Genomic DNA, 21,676 nt, shown 5'->3' on the forward strand with positions numbered 1-21,676 from the left:
AGAGACAGAGAAAGACAGTTGAGCTTGTTTTCTCCCAAGTCATTGTCAGCATCTTGACTTTAGTCTTGCCACTGGATTTCAATGACTCTGGAAGAAAGAGTGAGACTGATGACTTGGTGCAACTCTGCCTCACTTATATCCAATTCACACCCAAGTCAAGATGTCACCCCCAATGTCATTAGTCCTCTTCAAAAATGAATGAAGGGGGAAGCTGGGTGGCACAGTGGATAAAGCACCGGCCCTGGATTCAGGAAGACCTGAGTTCAAATCCAACCTGAGACACTTGACACTAGCTGTGTGACCCTGGGCAAGTCACTTAAACCCCATTGCCCTGCCCCCCCCCCAAAAAAAATGAAAGAAGGATGAATAACAACAAATAACAAAAGGTCCCTTAACATCCTGGTCACTTTCCTCTGGAAACTCATCACTTATCCAGCTCATCATTGTCCTTCAAATGTAAATTTCTGGGTGGGGACTCAAGCCAGTAATAAAAATTAAATTATAATATAGCCTTAAAATTCCCAAAGATGTAGTCAAGACAGATATGTTGTCATAGTGAATAGCATATAAGATACCAAATAAATCCACAGAAATCATCTATGTTTCAAAAAACAAAGAAGATTATAAAACAAATTGCATTAAAATATCTATAGGGATAGGGAATAGGCCAGGGGTATGCTAGAGCCAGATCTATGGTTTGTTATGTTGTTTTTAGTTATGTCCAACTCTTCATGACCCCATTTGAGATTTTCTTGGCAAAGATACTGGAATGGTTTGCCATTTCCTTCTCTAGTTGATTTTACAGATGAGAAAACAGAAGCAAACAAGGTTAAGTGATTTGCCCAGGGTCACATAGCTAGTAAATGTCTGAGGCCAGATTTGATCTACCATCTTCTTGACTCCAGAACCTGCACTCTCTCCAGTGTGCTACCTACCTGCTCCATAGGTCTCTATGGTTAGAGGAATTAATTGCTAAATTTTCAGTGTGAACATTTTCACCTTGGAAATTGGCAAGTGCTATAAATGGGGTCTTGATTTATTGTTTTGTTAAATGTCTAGACTTAAGAAAATGATGGGGAAAATGTTAATAATGCAGGTGAAATTTAAAAGGGTTTTATTTTAATGGAGAGCAAATTGTTAAACATTTACCAGCATATCCCTAGAATGGCCCTATGTTTTCACTAACATAGGGAACTCCCAACTAAGCAAACTCCCTCAACTATTGCAATTCAGCAATTTTTTTCTGCAACTTGGAGCCTTGAAGAGTTGTCTATAGCACCAAGAAGTCCAATAGCATTGGCAACAGACACACAGGCAGTTTGTATATACATACGTATTTGGGGGTGGGTGGTGGGGAGGAGGAGAGTAGAAGGGGGTAGGGACTCAAAACACAAATCTTCCTAGTAAGGTTGACTCTCTATTCTTTATTGGGACACTGCCTCTGCATAGTCCTACCAAGACAAAAATGCATGAGTTAACTTACTGAGACACTTGGAAGATTTGTACACATGCAACTTTATAGAAATAAAGGAAGAGGATGAGACTTAGATTTTTGTACTTGACTAATGGTGAATTCATTTTGCTCACTATAGGAGTCCTGTTTTTCTTTCTTTCTTTTTTTCTGTCACTTTAGAGGAGGGAGTAGAAAGGAAAGGGGAGGGGAAAGATAGGCTACCAAAAAAGGAATAAGAAAAGCGAGCCATTGAAACATTTAAAAATTTCACAGAAAGAACAGAATGAAGGTCAGAGAAAATAAAAAAACAAGCAGGACAGCTTTGCAAATTATGTCAACTTTATTACATCTTTTAAAAGAAAAGCAAGCTGTACATAATAGAGTCACAGTTTCATGTACAATCTCCTTTATTTTTGCTTTACTTCATATATGGAAATTTTCATTTTGTTTTGTGGTAAGGTCAAAATTAAGAATGAAATGAAATGCAAGAAAAAATAAGTGAAGGAAGAAAAATAATTGAAGAAATTGTTTGCTCATGCACTATCATAAAAACCATGAGACTACCTACATTAACTTAGAGACATATTGTTATACCAATCAAATTACTAAGGGTGCATTTTTAGAATTAGATAAAACAATTACAATTCAGTTGACAGAAGAAAAGGTCTAAAATCTCAAGGCAAAAAAAAAAATTAAAACAGGGATGAAGGGGGCATATCATTACCAGACATCAAATTATATCATAAAACAGAGGTCATGTTAATTATTTGGTACTGAATTTTAAAAACAACAGCAACAGAGAAGTTGATTAAGAGAACAAGTGGATAATTGAGAAACAAACAATCAAAAATAGGTACCCAATGTTTGAAAAATCGAAGAACACAAATTATAGAGGGAAGGACTTCCTATTTGACAAGAACTGCTGGGAAAACTGGAAAGCTATTTGGAAGATATTAGGTTGGATGAGCATCTTATACCATATATCACAATAACCTAAAAAAATAAGATGAGACTTGATTACAGATTACATCATTAAAAAAAAAAAAACCTAGAGAGAGAGGAAATTAGAAGGAGATACTTTTCCCAACTGTAGCTGAGAGACAATTCTTAGCCAAACAAGTGATGAAGGAAATAAAAAGAGAAAAAAGAAATAGGCGAGGGGGCAGCTAAGTGGCGCAGTGGATAAAGCACTGGCCCTGGATTCAGAAGGAACTGAGTTCAAATCAGGCCTCAGATACTTGGCACTTGCTAGCTGTGTGACCCTAGGAAAGTCTTAAGTGTTTGCATAACCAAAATAGATGAACAGAATAAAAAAGAGGAACTGTTAAGTGGGAAAATATTTTCATCAAATATCAATAAAATCTGATATCCAAGACATTTAAGTAATTAATAGAAATATATGCCATAAGAGCCATTTCCAAAGTAGCCAAAGGATTTAAGTAGGGGTATGTTGGAGCAACTCATATAGGCTTGGAAGAGACAATTGTTAAATTTTCAGTGTGAACATAAATCAGCAAGTGATTTGGTTTTTTGTTGATTGTCTAGATTTAAGAAAGTGATGGAGAAAAGGTTAATAATGAAGACTAAACTTAAAAGTGTATTATATATGTATATACTCATAATACACTTTTAAGTTTAATCTTCATTATATATGATATTATATATACATGCATATGAATTTTTCCCCAGAGAACTGGTTATTAAACATAGAACAGCACATCCCTGGATATAAGCAAAGTTTTTGAAATTATTATTTACAAACTATAAATAACTATTTGAAAAATCAGCTCCAAATCATTGAAAGTAAAAGAAATGCAAATTAAAAGTCTGAAATTTCTACTATACTCTGAAAATGGACCAAAATGACCAAAAAATACCCAGGAGGAGTAAATGTTGTAAGAGCTGTGGCTTCAGGTACGTCAATAAACTAGTGGCGGATCTGTTAATTGGTCCAACTATTTTGGAAATCAATTTGAATTATTTCAGAAACGTGATTGATCAGTTTATACCATTTGACCTAGTATTTATTCCTCCTCTAATTGTATGTATCATCAAGATTGTTGTTTGTCCTTCATTCCCGAAGAGAACCATGACATTGGGTGATGTCATGATTTGTACTGGATTGGATTTAAGTGAGGGAGAGCTGTGTAAGGTCACCAACCTTACTCTCCTTCAGAGCCATCTGGGTCCAGTGGCAAGATATACATCAGGATGACTGGAGATGGCCCCAGATGTTTAAGGCAATTGGGGTTGACTTACCCAGGGTCACACGGCTAGTAAGTGTCTGAGGTGAGATTTGAACTCAGGTCCTCCCAAATTCAGGGCCACCTAGCTGCGCCCTTATCATGAAGAAGTCAAAGACAGAAAGATCCACATGTACTAAGATATTCATAGCCCTGGTCTTTGCATTAGCAAAGAATGGAAGTGAAATGTGTCCCCATCAAATGGAGAAGAAAAAGACTTTGGTACTTGAATGTAATAGGATATTATTGCACAGTAAGAGTTGAAGATAAGGAAAGGTTCAGAGAAAGGTTAGATCTGTTGGACCTGAGGCAACACTAAGCAGAGCCCTAACAACAACATGCAATGACTGCAACAATATAAATGTAAAGACATCTATTAAGAAACCAAAAAGTTAGGGACAAAAATCCAGTGATAGTCCTGGAGATCAGATAATGAGACACACTTTGCTCCTCACCACTACTGGGAGGCAGAATGACAAGAGCACACTTTGTCCTAGGTGTTTTGCGCGCTCTCTCTGTCTCTCTGTCTCTTTCTTTCCTTCCTTCCTTCTTTTCTTTCTTGGAAAGGTTCAGTCTGGCATAGGGTATGTGTAAGGGGAATGAATGTCAATGTGTTCAGAAATCACTGAGGTTAAAACAAGAGGGGTTGATAACAACTAACAATTTATTGTGGCTGTTCAGTTGTTTCAGTTGTGTCTGACTCTTCATGACGTCTTATGGGGTTTTCTTGGCAAAGATACTGGAGTGGTTTGTTATTTCCTTCTCCAGCTCATTTTACAAATGAGGAAACTGAGGCAAACGGGAAAAATTACTTGCCCAGGGTCACACAGCTAGTAAATGTCTGGGGCCAGTATTTATATAGGGCTTATAGTTTGCAAAATACTTGATATGTGTTATCTCATTTGATCCTAACAATCACTGTGAATTAAATGCTATTATTATCCCCATTTTTCAGATGAGAAAACTGAGGGTCAGAAAAATTAAATGGCTTGCCCAGAATCACTCAGTTAGGGAATATCTGAGATGGAGTTTGGACTCAGGGTTTCCTGACTCTGGGTGTAGCACTCCATCTAATGTGCCAACCCAGCTGCCTTAATAAACTTTTTTTTGTTTTTTAGTGAGACAATTGGGGTTAAGTGACTTGGCCAGAGTCACACAGCTAGTAAGTGTTAAGTGTCTGAGGCTGGATTTGAACCCAGGTACTCCCTGACTCCAGGGCCAGTGCTCTATCCACTGCGCCACCTAGCTGCCCCAATAAACTTATTTTTAAAAAAGAAATTGAAAGCAGAACACCAATCTTTTCTAGTAACTAGAAGTGAAATCTCGGACAAGTAAATGAACCACTCTAGATCTTTGTTTTCTTACCTGCATTAGCATCGTCTCTCTAAGGTCCCTTCCAGCTATCAAACAAAAAAGTATATATATATATTTTTAGTGAGGCAATTGGGGTTAAACGACTTGCCCAGGGTCACACAGCTAGTAAGTGTCAAGTGTCTGAGGCAGATTTGAACTCAGGTACTCCTGACTCCAGGGCCGGTGCTCTATCCACTGCGCCACCTAGCTGCCCCGAAAAAAAAGTATATTAATCCATGCATGCAGAAAGCCTTCCCTACCAGTGGATTTTCTCCTGTGATTTCAGGATATGCGGGGTCATGCACAAACAAGTTCTGAACCCTACCCTCTGGAGGATGAACAAGGCATATTTGGATGGAAGGAAAGTGTTGGAATGGTAGTTATGTTCAAGTATTTATCTCAGGGAAGCAGTGACCCACACAGCCCTTCGTACCAACATCTCAAGTTCACTATATCCTGAGACAGTCCAAAATCTAATCCCCATTACTTTTTTTTTTTTTTTGCAGGGCAATGAGGGTTAAGTGACTTGCCCAGGGTCACACAGCTAGGAAGTGTCAAGTGTCTGAGGCCAGATTTGAACTCAGGTCCTCCTGAATCCAGGGCCGGTGCTTTATCCACTGCACCACCTAGCCGCCCCTCCCATTACTTTTTTATAAATAGTTAGGGCCCGCAAGGGGCTCATCTGCCTTACATTGGTTGGTAGTAGACACTGTTGTTCTCTACCCTGTATTTGCCTCTGCCTCTCTACACAGTTGGGTATTTTTGTCTGATCCTCTCATCTTTATCTTCTTCTGCCAGAATACTTGGCTACTTCTCCTCTATTTGGTCCATCCCTGTCCCCTTTTTCTTTCTGAGTTTGGCTGGATTTGACCTCTGATCTTCTGCCTCTGCTCCCAAGAATGGTCTTTGTTCTTTGCTCTCTTGGCAGATTCTCCAGCTCCTTGTTCTTCTTACCCCTGAGATTTCCCCTTGCTCTTAGCCCTATCTATGAGGCAGCAAGATGGTTCGGTGGATACAGGATAGGGCGTGGAATCATGAAGACCTGAGATCAAATCTGGCATCAGATTCTTACCAGTTGTGTAACCCTGGAAAATAACTTAATCTCTGTTTAGTTCATTTTTCTCAACTGCAAAATAGGGATAATAACAGCACCTACCTGCAGGGTTCTTGTGAAGGTTGGGGAAGGCGATACTTGAGAAGCACTTAGCAAAGTGCCTGGCAGACAATGCCCAGCACACAGGTTGTACCGATGCATAATCTCTTCCTCCATGCTCTTCATGCCCACCTCCCTCTCCCACATCTGACTTTCCTTCTTCTACTACACAGAGCTTTGCATAATAATTGTTCTGACCCCACAGGATCCCTTGCCATGGTCCAGCTGCCCACTGAACAGTAACCTCACGGGCTATGATGAAGAATGTGAGAAAGCCTCATCAACTCAATACTTTTGGTATAGGACAACCCTCAATATCTCACCCTCCATTCAGGAGAATGGGGGCATCCAGTGGGAACAGGCTTTGTGCCTCATCTTGGCATGGCTGGTGGTATATCTGTGCATTCTGAGAGGCCCAGAATCAACTGGCAAGGTAAGATCAATGTTTGTTACAAAATGAAACTGGTGGGACAGCTAGGTGGCACAGTAGATAAAGCTCTGGCTCTGGATTCCAGAGGACCTGAGTTCAAATCCATCCTCAGACACTTGACACTTACTAGCTGTGTGACCCTGGGCAAGTCACTTAACCCTCATTGCCCTGAAAAAAAAATATATCACAAAATGAAACTGGAATGAAGATTCAGAAGGGTCTGTTTGAGCTCAGGAAGAGGGATTATGATCCATCAACGGAAAGAGTCAAAGGGCATGGGTTCAAACCCATTTTCTGACACACCCAACTTGTGGACTTGTGGCCATGGGCAAGTCAACCAAGCTCTTTAAGCTTCAGTTCCTCATCTATAAAATGAGTCATTGGAAAGAGATAGCCTTTGAGGTATCTTCCAGCTCTAGATTAGTAACACTCTTCTTGCTAACCAGCCTCAGAAAAGTCCGAAGGATGAGCTGGCACCAGGCAATCAAAGTTGACAGATTACAAGGATGTAGACTTTGACTTGAACTCCTAACCCAGATTTCCAGTAAGGTAGGAGAGAAGTATCTGATAAGGAGGTTCAGTTAAGAACCACAAAACCTAAATTTCTCCCTCCCATTACACAATGTACAGTGAAAGAACCTAAGATTTGTCACATTTTGAGGTGGACCAGTGATCTAGCTAATCGATTATTTTGTGTCTATAATGGCAAAGGAAAGTTTTATGAGATGGCATGATTGCTATCTGTGAAGACCTCAGAAATATCAGTCATTTCCTTTACCAATCTATTTTGGAGCCATAATGTGAGTTAGCTATACAGGCTTTGGAACCAGAAAGGCTGGGTAACAAGAAGTCCTAGGTTCATATTCTGCCTCTGATATTTACCAGGTGCATGTGACTTTGGGCAAGTCACTTAACCTGTTTAAGCCTCCATTTCTTCATCTGTAAAATTTAGGTAATAATGCTTATATTGCTTACCTCAAAGGGCCATTGTAAAGCTTAAATGGGATAATGTAGAACTGGTATTATCTCCTTGGAGTTTCTTTTTGTCAGCATGGCATTCCATGAACCCATGTGGGGTCATAGGGGTTTTTTTTAGAGTTCTATCCTCTTTCCCATCATTGTTAAATTCATTAAACAAGAATCATCTCAATATTAGTCGGTAGGAGGTGCCATTCTAGTCTTCTCTCTACAGAAGTCCCTATTTATCCACACCATCTGTTTCCTAGCTCTAAACCTGTTCCCTATTCCTGATAAAACATTTCCTCTAATCCCACAGCTACTCTATTTTAATTGCCATTGATGTGGAACACATTCAAAGGCTTTCCAAAATTCTAAATTAAATTTACAAATCCTTTTCACCTCAAAGAATTCTATTAGACTAGTCAGGCTGGATTTCCTCTACAGAATCACTAAGTGGTTCTTGTTTAAGGGATTGTTGATGTTATTTAATGGAAGGGAGGCTGATGGGTAGTTTCTAAGGTCCCTCTTGGAAGCCTTTGTTTTATGAATGCCAGTCCTCTGGCCCTGTCACAATGCAAGTGACAGAGTGTACATTGCAGCCAACAATTCTGCTATTTCACCCTTGAATTCCTTAAAAAATTCTTAGGCAGAAAACATCTGGTCCTGGTTACCTTCTACCTACATTAAGCACCAAACTGACTCTCAGTCAGTTCAGCTATAAAGCAAGGGGAAACAATATTTACAAACCCCTTCCTATTCTGCCACTGACCAGTGAAATAACACACTGGGGGCTCCTCAGAGAGATGATACTCATAGATACGAATGACCTGATTCTGACAGGAATGTTGGATACACCTAATGGTAGTGAAGTGACATAGTGGGTAGCAAGACTAGAGTCATGAAGACTTGAGTTGAAATCCAACTTTGGGCACTTGCTACCTATGAGGCAAGTCACTTAATCTCTGTTTGCCTTGGTTTCCTCAATTGTAAAATGGGGATAATAATAGCATTCACCTCCTGGGGTTATTGAGAGGAACAAATGAGGTAGTATTTGTAAAATTCTTAGTCTGGGCACATAATGAGTACTATCAATGCTATCTACATAATGGGTGCTAGCTAGTAGTAGTAGTAGTAGTAGTAGTAGTAGTAGTAGTAGTAGTTATTTTTTATTATACATTATTAATTTTTGTTAATTATTGTGGCAGCAGCAGCAGTAGTAGCAACCATCATAGTAATAGTAGTAGTAGCTGTTCAGGCTCATGGTAAAACTCATTCAAACTACAAACACTATTTTTCACATTAATTTGGGTATACCCTACTTTGAGAAAACCTTATATAAGAAAACCCAAAGGTCCATATAAATTTTGGACCATTGTTAACATTCCCAAAAGATTCTCCACTTTAAAAAATATTATATTTGTTTTTGTTTGTTTTCTTTTTCTTTTGGGCAGGGCAATGAGGGTTAAGTGACTTGCCCAGGGTCACACAGCTAGTAAGTGTCAAGTGTCTGAGGCCAGATTTGAACTCAGGTCCTCCTGAATCCAGGGCCAGTGCTTTATCCACTGTGCCACCTAGCTGCCCCCTATTATTACATTTGTTTTATATTTTTACAATGTTACAAAAGAGTTACTTATTGAATAAATTATTGCATCTGTTAGAATGTTTACAACTATTAACCTTACAAAAAGATTCTTGTAAATAATAGAGCTTCCCGTACTCCATTGTTCACAAGATCATAGATTTAGAATTGGAAGGGATTTTAGAAGCCATGTGTTACAAACCCTATATTGTACAAATGGGGGAAATGAGGCACGGAGTAGTTAAGTGACTTGCCAGACATCATCTAGCTAGTGTCTGAGGTGGAATCTGAACCTAGGTCTTCCTGAGTCCAAGATCCGTGTCCTATGAACTACAATGTTAGTGCCACTACTAAATGAAAATCACTAAAAACAAAACATAAAATAGCCTGTAGTGAAAATCTAAGTTCATGGAGAAAAAGACCTCTACTGACCAGAATTGACTACAGGCAACTCTTAGTTGGTCAGATAGGGCTTCACTGGAGGAAGTTCGGCTTCTTTTTCCCTTTCTTCTCTAATGGCTAAGGGTTTGGGGGCTAGTAATAGAGAGGTGGGCAAGACTCCTGTCTCTAAGAGGTTAACCTGGATCTTCTGGCTCCCATAGGTTGTCTATGTAACTGCATCCCTTCCTTACTGTGTTCTCATCATCTATTTGGTTCGAGGTCTTACCCTGCCTGGAGCCACCAATGGCCTTGTATACATGTTCACACCCAAGGTAAGGATGAACCTTCATTTCCCTTGATACTTAGCCAAGTTGACCACCCTCCCCATACATACATACATATACACTCCCATCCAACTCCTTTCTATGTATTGTTTTCCCAATGATCTTCATTACACCAGTCATTTTCAGGTCTTACATCCAGCCCTAACCTCCATCCTGAGTCCCAGTCTCACATCACCAACTGTTACTTGGACACCTTTTTTTTATTATTAAAATACATATATTTATTTACTTATTTAAAGTTTTGAATTCCAAATTTTATCCCTCCTTCCCCATCCCTCCCCCCACCCTAAGGCAGTAAGCAATCAAATATAGGTTATACATGTGCAATTATGTAAAACATTACCATGTTAGTCATTTTGTATAAGAAAACTTAAATGAAAGAAAGTAAAAAATAGCATGCTTCAGTCTGTGTTCAGTCAACATCAGTTCTTTTGGAGGTGGATAGTATGCTTTATCCTTAGTCCTTTGGGATTGTCATGGATCATTGTATTGTTGAGAGTAGTTAAGTTATTCACAGTTCTTCATCAAACAATATTGCTGTCACTATGCATAACATTCTCCTGGTTCTGCTCACTTTACTATCCATCAGTTCATACAAGTCTTTCCAGGACTTTCTGAAATCATCCTGCTTGTCATTTCTTATAGTACAACAATATTCTATCACAGTCATATACCACAGCTTGTTTAGCCATTCCCCAACTGATGGGCATTCCTTGGATTTCCAATTCTTAGTCATCACAAAAAGTGCTGCTTTAAATATTTTTGTACAAATGGGTCTTTTTCTCTTTTGGGGGGATGTCTTTGGGATATAAACCTAGCAGTGGCATTGCTGGATCAAAGGGTATGCACTGTTTTATAGCCCTTTGGGCATAGTCCCAAATTGTTGTCCACAATGGTTGGATCAGTTTACAACTCCACCAACAGTGGACCAGTATCCCAGTTTTTGGAACCCTGGGCAGAGAGGTCTCTCTACTTTCTTTCTTCAGCCCCCTCTGTCCAGAGGCAATCAACAAATGGAAAAATTGAATAAGTAAATGATCCCAGGATCCTTGGACTTAGAGTTTGGAATGGAACTTATAGATATTCTAGTCCAAGATGAGGAAACAGGACCAGGAAAATGAAATGACCCTGCTCCAGATTTAAACCCAGGCTTTCTGACCCCAAGACTTTCCCCTATATCATCCTGGTTATATAGTTATTGTATGCCAAGAGAGAGAAGACATAGGAAATAGAAGAGGAACACAGAAAGGGACATGAGAAGGAACCCATTCACCTCACCCACTCGGTGTTTTGTCTAATCCCTCCCTTGATAACTAGGTGGTGCAGTGATAGACTGTGGAACATTGAGTCAGGAAGACCTGAGTTGGAATCCTGCCTTAGACACTTGCCAGATGTGTGAACCTGAGGAAGTCATTCATATGGTCCCAGCCTCAGTTTCTTCATCTGTAAAATAGAGACAATGATGGCACCTACTTCACATGGTGGTTATGAGGGTCAAATTATATATATATATATATATATACACACACACACACACATACATACATATATATATAAATGCTTTGCAAACTTGAAAGCACTACCTAGCTGCTAGCTATTCTTGCTCTTACTACTTCTCTCCTCTGTATAAAGATCATGTGGGAATAATAGCATTATAGATTTGGAAGAGATTTCCCAAGTTATCCAGTTTAAAGTTTACTCCCAAGGCACAACATCTTTTTTAAATCATAAAATTATTTTATTATTTTCAAGTTATATGTAAAGATAGTTTTGAACATTTGTTTTCATAAAATTTTTAGTTCCAATTTTTCTCCCTCCCTCCCTCTCTTCCCTTCCCCCTCCCCAAGACAGAAAGTAATCTGATATAGGTTATATCATATTAAAAATATTTCTACATTAGTCATGTTGTGGACAAAAGGGAAAAAACCTCAAAAAGAAAAAAAAAACATACAAAAAAGTAGAAACAGTACGTTTCGATCTGCATTCAGAATACACAGTTCTTTTTTTTGGATGTGGAGAACATTTACCATCATGAGTTCTTTGGAATTGTCTTGGATCATTACACTGCTGAGAAGAGCTAAGTCTATCACGGTTGATCATCACACAATGTTGCTGTTACTGTGTACAATGTTCTCCTGGTTCTTCTCACTTCACTCAGCATCGGTCCACTTAAGTCTTTCCAGGTTTTTCTGAAATCTGCCTGCTCAGCATTTCTTACAGCACAATAGTATCCCATTAAATTCTTTGTTGTTTTTTATTTTTATTTTTTGTTTTGTTTTGTTTTGTTTTGTGGGGCAATGGGGGTTAAGTGACCTGCCCAGGGTCACACAGCTAGTAAGTGTCAAGTGTCTGAGGCCGGATTTGAACTCAGGTACTCCTGAATCCAGGGCCGGTGCTTTATCCACTGTGCCACCTAGCCGCCCCCCTTATTTTTATTTTTATCCATTAAATTCTTATACCACTACTTGTTCAGCCATTCCCCAATTCTCCTCAATTTCTAATTTTTCCAAGGCACAACCTCTTGGCAAGTTGTCATCTAGCCCTTGGTTCAACTATTGCACAAAGTAGGAATCCTCACCATAATATCCTTGGTGTGGGTTATCTAGATGCCACTGATACACCTCCAATAAGAGAGAATGCTCTACTTCACAAGGCACCCCCAATTCCATTTTTGGATTGCCTTTTTCTTGGCAGAGCCTCCCTTTGGAATAGAGAGCCCAAGGGGAAGGAGCTTCCCATAGCTCCATTCTGCCCTGGAGAGCCAAGGCAGTGGTGAGGGGAAGTGAGGAACATACATCTTCCACTTGCTATGGGTTCCATTGTGGGTGGAAAGAGGAAGTGAGAAGTATGGGGAAAGAGCTTGGATCTTACAATCAAAAGCCCTGGATTTGTGCTCTAGAGTTGCCACTTTCTTTCTGTTTCTCCTGATTAGTGCCCTAATGTCTCTGGACCTTAATCACCTAGTTTCCCAATGATAAAATAGAAGAATGATATTTGTCATTCTTTGACTCAGTTTCCTCATCTGCAAAATGAGGGATGGACTGTCTTTAAGGTCTCTTCCAACACTAAATCTATAGGTCGTGATCTTATAAATGCTCTATTAAAGATTAAAACACTATAGAGATGAGTTATCATCACCATCATCTTTCTATGAAATAGAAGAAGACTCCCTTTCCTCTACCCCACAAATCTGTTTTTCTACCACTGTTCGGTCTCTCACCTGCTAATTTAAGCTCCATGGTGAAACAGACAGATACCTGGGAGATGCATTATAGTAGGAGTTGGCCATGCATGGGACTACACCCTGTCTAATCAGTGACCAAACCCCACCATTCTACCTGCGCTCCATCTCTCATATGCATCCTTTTCCTCCTTTCACATTACTGCTGCCCTAATTCAAAACCCTTACCCCCATCTCACCTAGGCTAATTTGAAAAGGATCATCTGTTTTGTCTATCCAACTCCCACACTACTGACAAAATAACTCTCCTAGACATTGATCTTACTATGTTATTCCCCTACTCAAAAAATTATGTATGTTCCTCTAGCAGGAACATACATAATTTGGGTATAAATAATAATTGATTCCTGAGGGCAAGGACTTTCTTTGTGTGTCTTTCTTTGTATTCACAGCATTTAGTACAGTATCTGCATAGAGTGAGGATTTAATATTGCTTGTTAACTTACTCCTACATTACAAACAGTGGTGCCGGAGTAGCCACTATCACCTTATGCTCTGACCAGCTTCTCCTCCACCTTTGACTTTTCAGCTAGAACAGTTAGCGAACCCCAAAAGCCTGGATCAGTGCAGCCACGCAGATCTTCTTCTCCCTTGGTCTTGGGTTCGGCAGCCTGATTGCCTTTGCCAGCTACAATGAACCATCCAACAATTGCCCAGAAGCATGCCATCATTGTGTCCCTGATTAACAGTTTCACGTCGATCTTTGCCAGTATCGTCACGTTCTCCATCTATGGCTTCAAGGCCACTTTCAACTATGAGAGCTGCATCAATAAGTAAGAATGATGGGTAGGTCATAGACTGAGAAGAAGAAGAGACCCTTAGAGGCTATATAACCTAATCCCTTTATTTTACAGATGAGTAAACCGAGGCCCAGAGAGGCTAAGCAATTTAGGATCATAAGATCATAAATTTAGAGATGGAATGGACCTTGGAGGTTAATGGATTCACCTTACCCATTTTAAAGATGAGGACATTGAGACACAGGAGGTTAAATGACTTGCCCAGGGTTAATAAGTATCTGAATTTAAATTGCCCAAGATCACATGGATAATAAGTAAAGATTCTGATTTCAACCAGAAGTCCTGCCTCTTAATCCAATACTCTTTCTATTACATTATTCTATCTTGGAACTCTAAGCATTGTCCTCATGTATCACCTAGAGGCAGTTGTCCACCCCCAGGAAAATAGTAAACTCAATTCTAGCTTTCCCTTTGTGTCTTTTTCAGTCTTTCCACTGAACCCTCTGGATCCCTCTTCATTAATCGATTTTAACATCATGAGGTTTGTAGCTAAAAGGGACTTTAGGAGGTCACTGGTTCCAGCCCCTTCTTTTCAGAAGTGAGGAAACTAGAGGAGTTAAGTGATTTGTTCAGCATTACACATAAGTGGCTCAGCTGGGATTTGAACTCCAGTTTTCCTGACAGCATTAAGTGCTCTATCCACCAAGCCAAGCTTTTCCCCAATCGATGTTTCAGGCACTATGCTAGCCAAGGATACAAATATAAAAATGAAATGGTACCTGCCTTCAGGGTGCTTTCATTCTATCGACAAAGTTCCCTTTACCTCTAAGTCCTCATCCTCTTTACATTCTTTCTTTCTATCATCTGCGGTTCAATGAAACTAACCTTCTGAAGAGGCCATTTCTCCTGGAATGCTCTTCAGAATGGGCTACTCCTTCTATCAAAGCCTTTGGCATACAGCACCAGTTGGCATGCTCCATGAGCCTCACGACCATTTTCCAGACTCTCTCTCAACAACTACCCCCTTCTTAAAGTCTATTCCACTGTCTAGATCCTTGTTGCTTACGTCTTGTACCCACTTTGTCCCCTCTGCAATCACTTCAGTACCTAACATCCCAACTTTTATCCCCTTGCAATACCCAGTCTCTTAGTCCCCAACCTCCTCTACTTCCCAAAGCTCTTCAACATATCTCTCTCTATCTATCTCTTTTTTTTTTAGTGAGGCAATTGGGGTTAAGTGACTTGCCCAGGGTAACACAGCTAGTAAGTGTTAAGTGTCTGAGGCAGGATTTGAACTCAGGTACTCCTGACTCCAGGGCCGGTGCTCTATCCACTGCGCCACCTACCTGCCCCTCTTTGACATATCTCAACCATAGACCCCCTTCCATTCATATCCTAACTCTCTTACTACCTATGTGACCTTGGACAAGTCATTTAACTCCCTGAGTACTAGGGTTTGCATTATGAAATTAGTGGATTGGCTTAGGTGTCCTTCAAGGTCCTTCCAGCCCCAAATCTATGATACTATAATCCTATGTCATGGCTCAGATTATATTCCAATATATGGGGGAGGGGAGGGAATGTAACTCCTGAGTCATATAAAATAAATATCCCTTTTTTGAAGGTATTTCTTATCTAAATAGGCCAATAATCAAATTGCAGGGGGAGGGTATAAAAATCACACTTCTCCCTCTCCTGATACAAAGATAGACAGGGTTGGTGACATGGGCAGCAAAGGGTTCTTTTCATCTTCCCTTCCCCCACAGTGGGCTTTATAAAGTTCATATAAATGGCAACTAATACAGTGAACTTGACTTCCCAGGGTGATCTTGTTGCTGACCAATGCCTTTGACCTTGAAGATGGCTTTCTGACCCTAGGAAACCTGGAGGAGGTGAAAGCTCACCTAGCATCTGCCTACCCAAAGGAATACAGTGAAATGTTCCCTCAGATTAAAAACTGTAGTTTGGAATCAGAACTAGATACTGTAAGTGTTGCTGACACAACTACTACATTGTATTTTCCACAATGCCTATTGCCACAAGACAAACCAGAAACTTTGTAGGGGCCTGTGAGAAAGGGTGATCTCAATCGATCATGAGCTCAAGAGATTGATTCTATGTTTCTGAATCAAGAGAGACTAGAAATTCCCACTATCATTCTTTTTAAAAAATTCATCTTTTATTTTTATATCAGTTTAATATCTCTATGTCCCTCACCCCTCTCTTCCCTATCCAGAGAGGTATCCTCTGTAAAAAAGCAAAAAATAATAAGGGGGAGAGTAAAACTAATCAATTTATCAAGTAAGTTTGACAGTATATACAATGTTCTGTACCTACAGACTCCCACCTCTTCAAAGGAGGAAAGGAGACTCTTTTTCTTATCTCTTTTTTGAGGGTCAATTTTGGCCAATATAATAACTCAACATTCAGATTTATTTATTTATTTATTTTTGGTGGAGGTGGTGGTGGTATTCTTTCCACTTACATTGTTGTGGTCATTGGGTATATTGTCTCCCTGGTTCTACTTCCTTGACTTTGTATCAATTCATACAAATCTTTGTATGCTTCTCAGTCAGTACCTCTCGTATTCATTGTTTCTTACAGTGCATGATCCATTACATTTAGGGACCATATGCTAATATTTTCTCAGGGCAGAATAGAGCACAGGCTAACATTAGACCCTGACAATCAAACCTCAATACCTAGAATCACAACATGCTTCTATCTAAGATTTCTCAAAATGATAGATAAGTTTGAGATTCTAACTTCTCAAAATTCTGCAAAACATTATTAATTCTCATTTTTCATATGATCAGCTCACTTAGGCACAGTGCCATTGAATGGCATATTTGGAGATAAAAGACAAAATAGGAATGTAGCTCAAAGATTCATTAAAGGAATGTCCTAGGAACCCAGAGAAACCCAAGCTCCTGCAGGTTGGGCTCCACCCCTGCCCATTGTAACTATTTATTAGTAAGGTTGGCACTCTTGATATAACATGGTGTCTTCTTATTATTATCAGGCTGTCCAAGGGACTGGACTGTCATTTATTGTCTACACTGAAGCCATTAAAAACATGGAGGTGTCCCAGCTGTGGTCGGTGCTCTATTTCATTATGCTGCTGATGCTGGGGATAGGAAGCATGTTGGGAAACACTGCTGCTATCCTCACTCCTCTGACAGACAGCAAGGCTATTTCAAGATACTTGCCCAAGGAGGCGATCTCAGGTTAGCCTTTTGTTGGGCAAAGTGAACTAAGGGGAGGTAGACCATTAAGCTTAGACGATAAAGGACTGTCCAGATGGGAAGCCCAATAAAGTGATTGATGAACAATAATTTATTAAGCAGGTACTATGTGCCAAGCATGGTGCAAATGCTGGGAATACAAGCAGAAAGAAAAGGAGTCCCAGGGCAGCTAGGTGGTGCAGTGGATAAGCACCAGCCCTGGATGCAGGAGGATCTAAGTTCGAATCCAGCCTCAGACACTTGACACTTACTAGCTGTGTGACCTTGGGCAAGTCACTTAATTCTCATTGCCTCACCAAAAAAAAAAAGGAGTCTCCACCCTCAATAAATTTGCATCCCCCCAGTGGGGGAAGATGATATAAATGGAAACTGGGGTAGGGGAGAAATGAAGGTACTCAGCATGAGGGGATGATAGAGAAGAAAACTGTGGAGAGTCAGCAGTGCAGCTTGGAGAGGATTCAAGAGATGGCTGATCTGGGTGTCCTCCTTACAAGGCAGGTTCTGGGAGGGGCAAGTCGATCAGAGGGAGAGGCTGCAGGGCAGATGGTACTTCCAATATGAGAACTAGTCCAGGAGTGGAGTGAAATTCCAGGGTGAAGAGGCAACTGCTTTCTTTGACACAGTAGAGAAAATTCTATGGAGTCAGGAATATCTCCTCTCTGGCCATCAGTTTCCTCATCTGTACAATATAGAGGGTTGGGAAAGATGGGTTCTGATGTCCTCTCCAGTTCCAGATGTATGATGTCCAGAAGTATCAGAAAAGAGGAGCTGGGAATTCATATATGTTGGGGCTGAATCCTCGAAGCTGAATGTTATCAAGTCACACAAGTAACCAAAGGACCCTTGCCAAAGAGGCCAATATTTATGCAGAAGGAGAAGATTCCTGTTGGGACTGTCCCAACCAGTAACTCTTAGGTGAACTGATAAGCTTCTACCTCTCTTACTCTACAAATATATATATATGTATTATATGCCGAGAGAGAGAGAGAGAGAGAGAGAGAGAGAGAGCATATATAGTGAGTATGAAGTGACACATGTTGCCCAGATGTCCGTCATAGCAGCCAGCCCTTGGATGGAGCACAGCTGATCCATTCAATGGACCTGCCTCCCCTGGGCTCCTAAAAGAGGCCCAATAAAGTACAGACTTTCGGGAAGCTGAGAAACTGTTCTCCCTCCAGGTCTTATATGCTTCATTAACTGCATCATTGGGCTGGTGTTCACCATGGAATCAGGAAACTACTGGTTTGACATATTCAACGACTATGCAGCCACTCTCTCCCTGCTGCTCATTGTGCTGGTGGAAACAATCTCTGTTTGTTACATTTATGGCCTAAGAAGGTAAGATTCTAAATCCTTTTCCCAGACTAATCAGCTAATCTGTGTTAACAAGGTACAAAGAACAAGAACTGATTCACCCACTTGCTGGGGTTTCCCCCCTTTTTTCTCCAAACAGACTGTGGGGCTGGGAGTAAGGGAGAAGTCCATGGTCACCTAGCTCACAGGCAGAGTCTCCTAACTCCAGGGCCAAAGTTCTCTCTCTCTAGCCCTCTTATTGCCTCGAAAGCAACAGAATTTGGGATTACTCAACATCTCAGGGAGGAGAACAAGCTATTTACCAAATGGGAACTGCTTTTGAAAAACTTCACATCCAAGGGCATTTAGGTGGCACAGTAGATAAAGCACCAGCCCTGGATTCAGGAGGACCTGAGTTCAAATCCAGTCTCAGACGCTTGACACTTACTAGCTGTGTGACCCTGGGCAAGTCACTTAACCCTCATTGCCCTGCAAAGAAAAAAAGGAAGAAAGAAAAACTTCACATCCAAATAATTTTCTGTTAATTCATCTCATTCCTCAAGTTTAATTGTGCTCCACATCCACTCTGCCCTTCACTTACTTTGAACTTTGAACCACTGTTAGATAATTCTATAAAATTGGGTTAATGATGGTACATACTTCCCAAGAGTGTTGTGAGGGAAAAAATAGATGATATCTATAAAGCATTTTAAAATTGTAAAGTGCTATATAAATTCTAGTCATGATTGTTATTGCAATTGTTCAAGTTATTAAGCACCTACTGTGTGTCAGGTGCTAGGGCTACAAAGATAAAAGGGGGCAGTCCTTGCCCTCAAGAAACTTCTTTTCTTTCAGGGAAGACTATATGCATATGAGAGAGAGAGAGAGAGAGAGAGAGAGAGAGAGAGAGAGAGAGAGAGAGAGAGAGAGAAAGCAAATATGTGATTTCATTAGCATACTAGAGAGATTCTCTACTCTTCCAGTCCAAAGGGGCACGTAGGTACTCTGCAATTTCTCATCTTGGTGGGTTGCCTCTGACTTGTCTAGGGCCACATAGTCAGCATGTGTCAGAGTCAGGATTTGAACCCAGGACTCAGGTCTTAACTCCTAGACGAGTCCTCCATCCATTATCTAACACTGCCTCTCATATTCCCTCTCTCTCTCTCTCTCTGTGTCTCTCTCCCTCCTTCCCTTACCCCTCCCTCCCTCCCCCCCTCTCTCTCATCTATCTATACACATGTAAATATACAAATATTTGCACAGATACAAAATGCTGACATACACATGTAGATATACAAATAAGTATATTTATGTAATATGCAAATATATAGATATCTAGAGAGAGAGAGTTTGGAGGGGAGAAGGCATCTGGAAGTCTTTCATGCCACAAAGTAGATAAATTATACGTGGAGTACTAAGCATTATGTTGAGTTTGTGTCTATGGCCAGGATGGGTTCTATTCAAGGGTACCAAATATCACTAGAGATCCCCTTCATACAAGTTCTGGTGGCTTGGTGACCATGGCCTCTTGCCAGAAGGGAGGCTCTTTTACTTCAACACAAAAGATGCCATGCTCCTTTTGAGTATAATCAACATTCATGATGGGAAGCTAGGTGGCACAATCGATATACTCAGCTACCTGAGTTGAAATTAGGCCTCAGACATTTACAGCTGGGTGACCCTGGACAGGTAATTTAACCTCTGTTTGCCTCAGTTTCCTCATCTGAAAAATGGGGATAATAATAGCACCTACCTCCCAGGGTTGTTGTGAGGAGGAAGTGGAAGAATAATTGTTAAGCACTCAGCATAGTGCTTGCCACAAAGTAAGTGCTATATAAGTATCAGTTATCATTATATATATATATATATATATATATTATATATATATATATATATATATATATATTTAAGTGAGGCAATTGGGGTTAAGTGACTTGCCCAGGGTCACACAGCTAGTAAGTGTTAAGTGTCTGAGGCCAGATTTGAACTCAGGTACTTCTGACTCCAGGGCCAGTGCTCTATCCACTGCGCCACCTAGCTGCCCCATATCATTATTATATTGATATAAAGATATCAATTTTCCCCATCCAAGACCCCTTGAAATCTATTCACACATACCCCAGGTTAGAAACCACTGGTAAAAGACAAACAAACAAAAAACCCACTGGGAACAGGATTTCTGAGGTCCCTTGCAGCTCAAAATTCTGTGCTTGAATTGAATAGATGATGGTAATTTCAAGAATTCTTCATCAGTGGTTTTTAAATCCCTATTTGTTCTTCTCTCTGCCACCTCCAAACTCTCTAAACCAGAGATATTCTCAAGTAATAAATTGGGTCCCTTCTCAGTCTGTCCCCTAGTGAATTTGCTTATGAGCTGTGACATGACTGCGGTAGAAGGAAGAGCAAAGGTCTGAGCCACCTGCCAACTGGCTAATGAGATCTTGGCTCACTGAGGAACGACACTGTCTTCTTTACCTATTTCCTTTCCAAGCCATGACTTCCACCTGAGCTCCTCCAGAGAGCCTCATTCAGAATTCATCTTTGTACACAGGCAAACTCTTCTTGAAAACTCCCAAGCAGCTGATTCTCTTCTTTGGTTAATTGGGTTGTTAATGCCAAGCCACATCCCGGGTGCAACGCCTCTCCCCCCCACCCCCATGCCAAGCTAGGAAGGGACATGGGAGCTGGACCTAAAAGCAGATAAGTGAGCAAACTTGGACATAGATCCTTATATGTGTGTGTGAGACACCAATACATATGAAACACTTGGTGGTGTCTTCCAAAACAAGTAAAAGTGATTTGGGGCTGTCCATTGGGCTTCTCCCTTCCCTTGGCTGGGATGGTTCAGACCTTATCTCTTTCCTACCCCTTATTTTCATTGTGTTTTTTTAAAACATAGATTTGAAAATGATCTTCAAGTCATGACTGGGTGTAAGCCAAACTGGTATTGGAAAATCATGTGGGCTTTCATAAGTCCCTTGCTTATCATCAGCCTGTTTATTTTTTACATGATGGACTATATCCTCACGGGAACTCTGCAATACCAAGCCTGGGATGCGACACAGGTAATTCTTCCTTTCCCAGTTAGGTCCAGGTGATGAATTAGTCCCCTCCCCAACTGAGTCCTGGAGAAGTTGAGGGACCCACCCAAGGTCATACACAAGCAGGCAGTAAAGGAGAGCCTTGCTCTCTAATTCATCCTGCTTCTCACTGCACCATAATGCCTCCTGGGTATTAGTGTTGTGTCCTTTGGTATTACTA

General features: G+C 40.5%; 1 protein-coding gene across 1 annotated transcript in view; it reads left to right on the top strand.

Moving 5' to 3' along the window:
- SLC6A20 (solute carrier family 6 member 20) overlaps positions 1–21,676 on the top strand; it is a 57,318-nt gene that overhangs the window by 26,154 nt on the left and 9,488 nt on the right. Inside the window, 9 exon segments of the mRNA XM_043966153.1 lie at positions 6,408–6,635; positions 9,774–9,884; positions 13,667–13,684; positions 13,686–13,790; positions 13,792–13,910; positions 15,700–15,862; positions 16,900–17,104; positions 18,301–18,460; positions 21,315–21,480. Of these exon segments, the coding sequence (XP_043822088.1) occupies positions 6,408–6,635; positions 9,774–9,884; positions 13,667–13,684; positions 13,686–13,790; positions 13,792–13,910; positions 15,700–15,862; positions 16,900–17,104; positions 18,301–18,460; positions 21,315–21,480 (1,275 nt within the window).

This window comes from Dromiciops gliroides, chromosome 5 (assembly GCF_019393635.1).
Source record: "Dromiciops gliroides isolate mDroGli1 chromosome 5, mDroGli1.pri, whole genome shotgun sequence".
NCBI lineage: Eukaryota > Metazoa > Chordata > Mammalia > Microbiotheria > Microbiotheriidae > Dromiciops > Dromiciops gliroides.